The 12241-nt window shown below is 37.7% G+C and overlaps 1 protein-coding gene across 1 annotated transcript; it reads left to right on the top strand.

Moving 5' to 3' along the window:
* The first annotated feature begins 108 nt into the window (after positions 1 to 108).
* LOC138317556 (prefoldin subunit 2-like) lies at positions 109 to 7877 on the top strand. Its single transcript, XM_069259309.1, has 3 exons — positions 109 to 256; positions 5913 to 6036; positions 7416 to 7877. The coding sequence occupies exons 1-3, from the start codon at positions 135 to 137 to the stop codon at positions 7584 to 7586; spliced, it is 417 nt and encodes a 138-aa protein (XP_069115410.1). The 5' UTR covers positions 109 to 134; the 3' UTR covers positions 7587 to 7877.
* The last annotated feature ends 4364 nt before the right edge of the window (positions 7878 to 12241 follow it).

Consider the following 12241-nt stretch of genomic DNA (forward strand, 5'->3'; position numbering starts at 1 on the left):
AGAAATATATTGAATATGAAAGGATAAAATATTGTAAAATAGTTTTTATCAAGAATACCTTACTTATTCCATTTTTTTGTTTCATATAATTTCACTAAAATTTTGATCCGGAAAATTTATTCTAACTATTCAAGATGGCGGCGAAAGGCAAGCAGGGAGCTGAGCAAATTGTAGCAGGCTTTCAGGAGCTTCGGCAGCAACAAAGAGCGTTTGCGACCAAAATATCAGAGCTAGAGATGGACATGAAGGAACATGAGTAAGTTCTGATCGATTGGAATAATTAATTTAACCTATATTGGACATTAGTTTACTAGAATTTCAACCCATGGTCGTTAACACGTGTTTCTATGATACACAACACAAGTCAAGTTGACAAGTGACAGGCAGTTAGGGCTGCAACGATACACCAGTACTCCGATACGATACGTATCACGATACATGCCTCTCGATTCGATTATTTTCGATACGATACTTCTGTTTTATGCCATCTTGCGTTTTCAACAGTTTTTTTAATTCTGGATTTTTAAAATGTACAAATAAATCATACCTAATGTTTGATGTAAATATACATAAATTTCTCCAATTATTACAAAAAAGGTAAAAAAATTGATGACTTGAATATAAGTATATGTAGCCATCTAACTGTAACAAAAAATAATAATACTAAGTTCATATATTTGTATACTTGAAATATTTCTAAAGCAATAATATACTTATTTAAATGTTATATTTAAATATCTCTTTAAATTGATTGAACAGGGTTCAAAATTATAAATAATTATCATTTTATTGTGAGCTTGTTCTCAAAACAACTAGCTATATGCCTAAAATACTAATAACAATCTTTTGACCTACTAATTAAATTATTACATTTAATAATGTTTAAGAGAAAAAAAATCTCTGTGTTCATGAAATTTCAATACAAATTGTTTTTATACCAGTAAAATTCATTGACATTTGAGTAGTAGGCCATATATCAGTAATAAAATTTAGTTGAAATCCGGGTTTGTTATACCTATCCGATTCCTTTATTACAATTACCAAATGCCAAAATGGCGGCCATTACGATTGCAAATTTCATGACTTCCATCAGACAATGTAGGCCTATTTAACACTGAAAACGTGAGTAAATCATTAACAAATGTGAAAAGTGTTTGCTATTGATGCGACTCTTACTAGCTGTAGTCATTACATTTATTGTAAGGGCTTTAAATATTGGTGGCTTGTTTCCAAATCGGCCGCAACCAGCTGGTCGACTTCTGCAACAGACGCACTTTAGTAGGACTAGCTCACTACCAGGCTTAATAGGCTCAGGCTGTTAATCAAAACAGGCGGAGAGATGGTCAGAAAGTGTTTATACCTCTTTTGGGTCTGATCCCATGTCTGATAATCTTGATATGGCTAAGATTTATTGCTTCAAGTGTGAGTGTAAAGACTGCATCGTATCGAACCGAAACGACAAGACTGTATCGTAAAATCGTATCGACATAGAAATATCGCGATTCAATGTGTATCGCGATGAATCGTTTCAGCCCTAAGAGGCAGTGATCTCATTTCGACTTTGTGTAAGTTTTATCGCGTAAATACAAATCGCCATCAGTTTGCTAGACAATACTCTTCATAGCACTGTTCAATACTTGAACTCTTCAATCAACTCAACTGAGAATTTTAGTTATTTCGGAATCGAGAAGTTACAGTTATCCGTACAGGTACCGGGTCTTCGCTATCGAATGATCTCTCCGTATCTCCACTAATATGTGAAGAGTACTTTCATATTGGGATTTAGTTCAGTGCTACCATACCTCCTCCAAGTCTGAAGAGTTAAGACTTCTTTCTGTCGGTGACATACTCTGTGAATGGAGTTAATAATTTGTTTTTATATTAATTATTAAATCCTTAGATAATTTTCAATTCATTAATACAATATTAATGTGCAGGTTAATCTTTTAAAGCAAGAAATACCCTTCCTCACTAAATAAATGATAGTTAGGACGAAGCATGCCTTGGCATATGAACAGGTTTTAGGATGATCAAACAAATGCAATATTTGGTGGGTCGGATGTAAATCTGTTCAATTAACCATAGGTGTTTAGCACGCTGGTAAGTGAATGACCCACTATAGACTAATATATAATAGAAAGGTCGAGAACTCCTCTGTGATGCAAAATTGGGTAAATTGGGTAATTTAGTTCAAAGTTCCGTAAAAAAATATCCAGACCAGACATCTCAACAGCTTTGGTCTTAATTAAAAGTTAAGATGTTAACGTGAATAGTCGGGCAAAGAAAACCAGTCTAAATGCGTTCATTGGCCTTCCAAAAGTTCTCACATATTAATACGACGGCCAAGTTATGCTTAGTTTCCCAGTTCTGACCATTAAAGTAAAGAAAAGTTGAAAGCATTGAAAGCGAGGCTGCGTGGAAATGTAACCACGGACATAGTGAGCCGGGAGGACGTTTTAGAATTTCCATACTTTAAATTAATTTCTTCGTACGCAGACATATTTTGACGAGAGATTTTATTTTTCCATTTCATAAGAAATTATACTGGATACATTCACACCATTTTTAGCTCACCTGGCCCGAAGGGCCGGTGAGCTTATGTCATGGCGCGGCGTCCGTCGTCCGTCGTCCGTCCGTCCGTCCGTCCGTCCGTCCGTCCGTCCGTCCGTCCGTCCGTCCGTCCGTCCGTCCGTCCGTCCGTCCGTCAACATTTCCTTTAAATCGCTACTAGTCATAGAGTTCTGCATGGATTGTAACCAAATTTGGCCACAAACATCCTTGGGGGAGGGGGAACAGAACTTGTATAAATTTTGGCTCTGTCCCCCCCGGGGCAGGAGGGGCGGGGCCCAATAGGGGAAATAGAGGTAAATCCTATAAATCGCTACTTGTCCTAGAGTTCTGCATGGATTGTAACCAAATTTGACCGCAAACATCCTTGGGGGAGGGGAAACAGAACTTGTATAAATTTTGGCTCTGGTCCCCCAGGGGCAGGAGGGGCGGGGCCCAATAGGGGTAATAGAGGTAAATCCTTTAAATCGCTACTTGTCCTAGAGTTCTGCATGGATTGTAACCAAAATTAGCCACAAACATCCTTGGGGGAAGGGGAACAGAACTTGTATAAATTTTGGCTCTGATCCCCCGGGGGCAGGTGGGGCGGGGCCCAATAGGGGAAACAGAGGTAAATCCTTTAAATCGCTACTAGTCATAGAGTTCTACATGAATTGTAACCCAATTTGGCCACAAACATCCTTGGGGGAAGGGGAACAGAACTTGTATAAAATTTTGGCTCTGGTCCCCCGGGGGCAGGAGGGGCGGGGCCCAATAGGGGAAATAGAGGTAAATCCTTTAAATCGCTACTAGTCATAGAGTTCTGAATGGAATGTAACTAAATTTGGCCACAAACATCCTTGGGGGAAGGGGAACAGAACTTGTATAAATTTTGGCTCTGTCCCCCCCGGGGCAGGAGGGGCGGGGCCCAATAGGGGAAATAGAGGTAAATCCTATAAATCGCTACTTGTCCTAGAGTTCTGCATGGATTGTAACCAAATTTGACCGCAAACATCCTTGGGGGAGGGGAAACAGAACTTGTATAAATTTTGGCTCTGATCCCCCAGGGGCAGGAGGGGCGGGGCCCAATAGGGGTAATAGAGGTAAATCCTTTAAATCGCTACTTGTCCTGGAGTTCTGCATGGATTGTAACCAAAATTAGCCACAAACATCCTTGGGGGAAGGGGAACAGAACTTGTATAAATTTTGGCTCTGATCCCCCGGGGGCAGGTGGGGCGGGGCCCAATAGGGGAAACAGAGGTAAATCCTTTAAATCGCTACTAGTCATAGAGTTCTACATGAATTGTAACCCAATTTGGCCACAAACATCCTTGGGGGAAGGGGAACAGAACTTGTATAAAATTTGGCTCTGGTCCCCCGGGGGCAGGAGGGGCGGGGCCCAATAGGGGAAATAGAGGTAAATCCTTTAAATCGCTACTAGTCATAGAGTTCTGAATGGAATGTAACTAAATTTGGCCACAAACATCCTTGGGGGAAGGGGAACAGAACTTGTATAAATTTTGGCTCTGATCCCCCGGGTCAGGAGGGGTGGGGCCCAATAGGGGTAATAAAGGTAAATCCTTTAAATCGCTTCTCGTCATAGAGCTCTGAATGGAATGTAACCAAATTTGGCCACAAACATCCTTGGGGGAAGGGGAACAGAACTTGTTTAAATTTTGGCTCTGGTCCCCAGGGGGCAGGAGGGGCGGGGCACAATAGGGGAAATAGAGGTAAATCCTTTATATCGCTACTTGTAATAGAGTTCTACATGAATTGTAACCAAATTCGGCCACAAACATTCTTGGGGGAAGGGGAACAGAACTGTGTAAATTTTGACTCTGGTTTCCCGGGGGCAGGAGGGGCGAGGCCGAATAGGGGAAATAGAGGTAAATCATTTAAATCTCTACTTGTCCTAGAGCTCTACATGAATTGTAACCAAATTTGGCCACAAACATCCTTGGGGGAAGGGGAACAGAACTTGTATAAATTTTGGCTCTGATCCCCCAGGGGCAGGAGGGGCGGGGCCCAATAGGGGAAATAGAGGTAAATCCTTTAAATTGCTACTAGTCATAGAGTTCTGCATGGATTGTAACCAAATTTGGCCACAAACATCCTTTGGGGGAAGGGGAACAGAACTTGTATAAATTTTGACTCTGGCCCCCCGAGGGCAGGACGGGTGGGGCCCAATAGGGGAAATAGAGGTAAATCCTATAAATCACTTCTTGTCCTAGAGTTTTGCTTGGATTGTGACCAAATTTGGCCATAAACATCCTTGGGGGAAGGGGAACAGAACTTGTATAAATTTTGGCTCTGACCCCCTGGGTGCGGGAGGGGTGGGGCCCAATAGGGGATTTAGAGGTTAATATTAAAATTCCTTCAGAAAAGAAACAATGAACCTGTATTCAGAACATTACTTGGCATTACAAACCAGGTGAGCGATACAGGCCCTCTGGGCCTCTTGTTACCGACTTTAGCCATCCTTGCCCGACTGTTCACTTTAAACTTCAATATGATAACAATTTCCACAAACAGTCTTGAAACTGTTAAAATTGACAAATTTCCCTTAGTCGGACATAATCAAGAAATTTGTTTGCAAACAAAATTGTCTATTCGCTACACTGAAAACTCGGCAGCCTACGATAACAGGCTTTGACATAAATAAACATCAGGTGAAAACAAATATATTTATTTGGTCGGTTGGTTTTAACTCTGCCAATGAGATTAGATTTTACATAATTTTTACAGCACTTTGATCTAAATTACTTGATTTTGCATCACAGAGGAGTACCTTACCTTTCTCTATTGCATTAGTCTATAGTGGGTCTTTGATTTACCAGCATGCTAAACACCTATAAATTAGCCAAGTGGAATAGACATGATCTCTAACAGCTGACACCCCGAAAAACAGGTTAGTGTGAAACTACCCTTGGTGCGTACCGTTATGTATTGAGTTTGCTATGATCCGGATTTATATCGTTTGGTTCCAGTCATTAGTTACGTAAGAATACAACCTGTCTGTCTGTTAGTCAATAAAAAGTAGTTCTATAATGGCGAACACGTGTTGTTGATGTTTTGTCATCAGCCCCAGACATAACACGTACTGATATGTGTAACACGTACTGATATGTGTAACACGTACTGATATGTGTAACACGTACTGATATGTGTAAATTATGAGTATCTATCTATTGACTTGTCTTACACCAGTGTATAGTTATGGACGTGATATCCTGATCTATCTTTTCAATTTTTCAGTATAGGTTGCTGTGCATAATTTTGACATCAAGTAAAATTTATGGTCACATGATTTGTATTGAATATTTAGTATAAATGTATCACAGTACCACATACCCTTCTGTTAAAAGGTTGGTGATTGAAACACTGAAGGAAGTTGAAGATGGCAGGAAGTGTTTCCGAATGGTAGGTGGTGTATTGGTGGAGAGGACAGTCAAAGATGTATTACCTGCTCTTGTCTCCAACAAAGACCAGGTAACAATTAGTCAATCATTGATTTTTAGCCCATCATCATCAGATGGTGGCCTATTCAAATCGCTTTCCTTCTGTGGTCCGTCGTTCGTCCTTTGGTTAACATTTCTTGTTACCACAATTCTCAGAAAGTGCAAAGGGGATCTTTCTCAAATTTCTTATGTAGGTTCCCCTAGGGCCCTAGTTGTGCATACATACTGCATTTTGGGACCGATCGGTCAACAAGATGGCGGCCAGGCCGCAATCTTGGATTTTGATAGTTAGTTTGTTACTGCTATTTCTCAGAAAGCACAAAAGTGATCTCTCTCAAATCCCATATGTAGGGGCCTAGGGCCCTAGTTGTGCATATTGCATTTTGGGATTGATCGGTCAACAAGATGGCCGCCAGGCAGTCATCTTGGATTTTGATAGTTGAAGTTTGTTACCGCTATTTCTCAAAAAGTACGGAAGGGATCTCTCTCAAATTTCACATGTAGGTTCCCCTAGGGCCCTATAGTTGTGCATATTGCATTTTAGGACTGATCTGTCAACAAGATGGCTGACAGGCCACCATCTTGGATTTTGACAATTGAAGTTGTTACCGCTATTTCTCAGAAAGTAATGAAGGAATCTCAAATTTCATGTTCAGTTTCCCCTAGGGCCCTAGTTGTGCATATTGCATTTTGGGACCGATAGGTCAACAAGATGGTCGACAGGCCACCATCTTGGATTTTGACAATTGAAGTTTGTTACGGCCATCTTTTTGACCGATCCATCCGACAGGTTGCGATCTTGGATTTTCATAATTAAAGTTTGTTACTGTTACATATTTCAGAAAGTACTCAAAGGATCTTTCTCAAATTGCATATGTACTAATATGTAGTAAAAGTTTGAAAAGCAGACATAGATCAAAGTTTGAAAAGCAGACATAGATCATTCTTTGGTGGGTGCCAAGATCCCTCTGGGATCTCTTGTTATTGATTATGTTCCAAGTTAAACTAAATAAACAGAAAATAGTGCTGTTTTTTCCATTATTTGTATGATGTGATTATTTACTCTTCCTCTATTCAGAGGATTTCTACTGATTGAATAATATTTATGACAAAAAATTGATATCCAATGTGATCAAAATGATTAAAAATGATAAAAGTTATTGAATACTAGGGAGTGAGTTTAATATTAGATTTCCTCCCTTTGCTGATAGGATCATACATATATATATACATTATGTATAGCGAAAAAAATATTGTACCTTGTGAAGGTGTATATAAAAAAAGAATAAACACTAGACTTTTCTAGGCCTAGCGAGGAAGTCTAGTGTTTCTTCTTATTTATATATATATATAGTACAATGTTTGTAATACATGTAGGTATTCAAATTTATATTTGTTTTTTTTTATTAGATGGGAAAGATTATAGAAACATTAAATGTCAAATTGGAGGAAAAAGGAAAAGAGATAAACAAATACAGAGAACAACACAATCTAAAGATAAAAGGAGAGGAGTCCAAAGAGAATGATAAACAAGATCAGGAGGTAAAATCTGGAGGAGTGCTGGTAGCCAAAGATTCTTAGTGTGGATGTGTGTGACATTATGTAAATTATATATGTGGACACCTCTGTAACAGACACTGGGTGATCAGGTGATAGGAACACCCAAAGCTGATTACAATTTTAAAAAAATCCAGAGATTAGAAACTGCATCCACATGGTTCAAGATGTTTACCTTTTTTACAAGACAAGTTTGCTAAGCTTGACTGATTAGATAATAATAGAAGGTGAATATGAAATGCCATTAAAACCCAAGAACAAATAATTGAAATATGTAAAATGACAATTTTTTAAGATGTACAGCATAGCAAGTAAAGATCCTATTGAAATTTAGAATCGGGTATATTTTGCAATATAAACCCAAGGGGGGCGGGCCCCATATTCTATGATTGCTATGGTATCTACATCACATTGAGGTAGGACTGTTTTTTTAACATTTTGTGTAAAAACTTTGTGCCATGGCCATGACTTTTATAATCTGATAATGTGTTCAACTGTATAAGGTGTCTGTGTGTGAGTTACATACAATGTTCAGTTCTTTACAATTTTTCTGTGTAATTTCTCAATATTCACACTTCATTGTTTGAAGTTGCATGACTGGTATTTGAATTTGAGATGTATTTGATTCTTTAAATCTGTGTGTTAAATGATAAAACTAAGCAGGTATGACTACATGCTTCTTCCATCATTTTTTTCCTGGACCTATATAATTAATATGAATAAACCAAAATGTATGTATAAACAAATGTTATAATCTTTTGATCTAGATCTTGTGTCGATGAAAGTCATGTTTTTTTTTTTTCATATGGTCATTAGAATAAAACACACTGTTATTAACAGAGCTATGTTTTATTAAATATAAACAGCCCTGATTTTAAGTTTAAAAAGTACAATGTTAAACATTTGACAAGATAACCAACTATCATACTTTAATTGTCACCCTAACTAGTACTTCAAACTTGCTCTTTCTTTATTTAAACATATATAACATTAAGTGTTTTGCTTTGAGTTAGATCATCATCTTTACTTCAGTTAGACCGTTCGACTGCCATACAATGTACAAGTACCATAGTCCCACCATTGTGTGGTCAGCTAAACATTCGTGTCTGAACACCTCTGTTCTACCCAGATCCACAATGACATGATCCAAGTGAGTCAAGCTTGTTCTATGTCATGTCCTTTATGTTTTTGCTTCCTCACCATGTCTTCTGAACAAATGTTTTGATTTTGTATCCTGTTCGCTAGATGTTATGATATGCTATTCCGAATTTGCATATTACAGAGTTATCTGCACTTGCGGGTAGGTATTGATTGTGACGTCATGTGTTTTCGAGCATAATGTCATACATTTCGAAGAAAACGACATGAATTGCGCTCACAAAATAATGATTTAACAATCGATACCTACCGACAAGGGAGCTAACTCTGTAATATGCAAAGACGGAATATAATAACACTAAACAGTATCTTATGATTAGATACTGAGACAGGAGTATATGCTATTGACAGTGCTTTATACTTTGGTTAATGATGTTCAAGAGTGAGAAAGTGAAAATTTTAATCCCCTTCAGTAAAATTTATTTATATGTCATGTTTGAGTGAGGAAAGGGAGTGAAATGGTGTACATTAGTGTGTAAGAGTACGCTGACTGAATAAACTCTTAACATGCTCAAAATTACATGTGTTGTTTTTGTAGTGAGACACATTATACATAGATGGATTCTATATGACAACTTACTTGTGAATGAGAAAACTCTTATTTGCACAAAACATTGAATAATGAGACACTTTTAATTTTGTTCAGAAGCGATTATGATGATGTTTACGGGATTTATAATTATGTTACCACAATTTACAAAATTATCATCTCATAGCACAAAAAAATAAAAATAATATATACTATATAGTAATAATTCATTCATTGATTATATGATACTATAATAGAGATACAATGTATATTATATGTATACAAATACACAACTATAAAACAGTTTTTTCTGCCCTAGCGCTTTCTCGGCTCATGCTGGTCTTCAGGGGTTAAACTACTAAAAATTTTGTGCCGAGTCCCTGTGGAATGATCAATCAATGAGGCAAAGTAGAGATCGTAAATGATGTTGACACCCCCGACTCCATTGAATCATGAGATAACGTTCATGACGTTTATATGTATACACAACACCCATGAGAAATTTTCTTTTAACCTTCATCGCGAATTATAGTGCAATTGTTTTGAAAATTTGTTTTATATAAAGTGAAATAAAAGGGGATGAGGTACTAAAACGTACTCGGGTTCTTGTAATCTATCTTTTACTGATATTGGAAATAGTGTAGATGCAATGTTTTTTGGTGAAACATGAATACATGTCGATACTTTTCCTCTTGAAACAGTTTATGATCCCTGTAAATCAAAGTACAAGTACATGTAAATAAGTACAAGAAAATGGTACAATATAACAGAAAGAAATCAGAGTTACTGGGATTGTCTTCACAAAGAAATAATAATATAAAAAAAAAATCCAACTACTTAGTAAGTGACAATATATATATCTTAATTATATAAGTTAATTTATGAATGTTCTAAAATTACTTCAATGGGTTCTGTTCAAATAGTTAAGCGTTGATTTGCGTACAGAAATGCAATATAAATATATGACTTTTTGTGTATTAACAATATTAATCTTTAGAAAGATCGATTTCAGTTGCTATATATATGTTTCTTTCTTCTTTCAAATACAAGTTCTGGATCCCCTAAACCTAGCCCAGGATACTCTGGCCCTGACACCAGACTTAGACATAATATTATGAAAGATTGATGTCTGGTTTAGGGCCAGAGCACAGTGGTATATCAAAAGTTGGAACTCACCGACACCGTTTAGTATCGGACTAGGTCATCTCCGATTGAGCTGCTTACAAAACTTTACCACTGAGAAGCGTCACTTAACTTGGTCTTTTTAACAATTGAATAATTTATCTTCTCATAGCAATCCATTTTATCATGCATGCACTTTATGTTATGTCAATACAATAGTTTCCTTTACGCAACTTTATATTCCTCCTCGTCGCCATTTTCTAATAGTATGCAAATCGCCTCTTGCGAGTTCCACCTTTTGATATAGCACTGCGCTCTGGCCCTACACCAGACATTTATCTGTCATAATGTCTAAGTCTGGTGTCGGTGTCAGAGTATCTTGGGCTACCATAAACCCTAATTGGCCTGTCTTCATATTTGCCCCGATGCAAATATAGGGTGCTACAGTGCACTAATACTGCATTCCTTTCCTTCGTCGATGGGTGGATCGAAGGTCCCTAATATGGTATGGCTAGGCGACTTCTCATAGGACTCGGCGATTATTTCCTTGGGGCATCTTATGTTGTGATGTGAGGGATTAGTCGGAGATGATGGGTGATGCTGAATCGGTGAGTGAACTGGAGAGAGAGGCGTAATGGTGTGGAATGCGCCATAGAGATGATGGCGAGACAGGAGGAAGTGTGAATAAATAGAAAAATCCAGTCGTATGATATGTAATGTATAGACTTATTTAGAATATCACTGTTGTTGGATATTGTACAATACTTCTGTTGTCAACATTTTTTTTACAGAAACGGTTATGCTAAGGCACGAATTAAATTATAATCTGAATACAAAAGTGTCTAGAACATGATCGATACTCCAGGGGTTCCGAGCACTTACGACCTCTACATTCCTGAACTATCTTATGGTTAAATTGGAGGTAGTTCAGCGAAAACATTTGATCTATCACAGGCCAGCAAAGATTTCCTTTGAAGTATCGTTATACGGCTCTGTTGATATACATCAAAGCACTGAATTACCTGTTCTGTTGCCTCCAGTTTTAAATTTACTATGATGTAGTCCAGGGCATCCTTGATACTCCAGGAGTTCCAATCACTTAAATTCTCTACACTATGCCATTGACTAACTCATAGTGGATTTGAAGAAAGCTCAGCGGGAAACATTTGACCAATCACGGGCTAGCAAAGATTTCCTTTGAAGACTACAGAGAGAGCGACGCCTTCAAAGCCACACAGTCAACCACAGTGTACCTTATACAGCTCTTTTGAAGTACATCAACGGACTTAATTACCTGTACTGTTCTGTTGCCTCCAGTTTTACTATGAGATAGTCCACAGGTGTAGAGATCGTAAGAGCAGACTCGATACCACCTTTGCCACATGCATAATTACCTGATGATGGTGGGCCAAAATTGGGAAGAATATACTAGTCTCCCAAAAACATGCACTTGACACACTAAATATACTCGGGATGCTTTGCGTGCCATCAAATTATGAAGGTCCCCTAGTTAAAATCAAGTAGTGCTGGCTCCGATTTCTCGAAAGAAAAGTGTAGACTGGTTTTAAAACTGGTTTTTTTCTCCTTGTACAACTTGTGTTAAAATTTGTTCTTTGTTGCGAGAAATGACATTAGTCAAGACAATGCGAGCTTAACGGAATTCTCACGCTTGGTCACAAGACTAGGGCTTTTTTTTGCAAGTTATGTTCTTGCTTTAACCAAGTGTTTTTACAGTACTTTTTCTGGTTGATAATTAACAAATTATTGTAAAGGCATCAACTGCCATATATATCCAACTACATTGTAATACTATTTGTGCTATAATGTGAAATATTTTTGAGTATATTATTTTACCTATTTGTTTTGTTCA

The sequence above is a fragment of the Argopecten irradians genome, chromosome 3 (assembly GCF_041381155.1).
Source record: "Argopecten irradians isolate NY chromosome 3, Ai_NY, whole genome shotgun sequence".
Classification (NCBI taxonomy): Eukaryota; Metazoa; Mollusca; class Bivalvia; order Pectinida; family Pectinidae; genus Argopecten; species Argopecten irradians.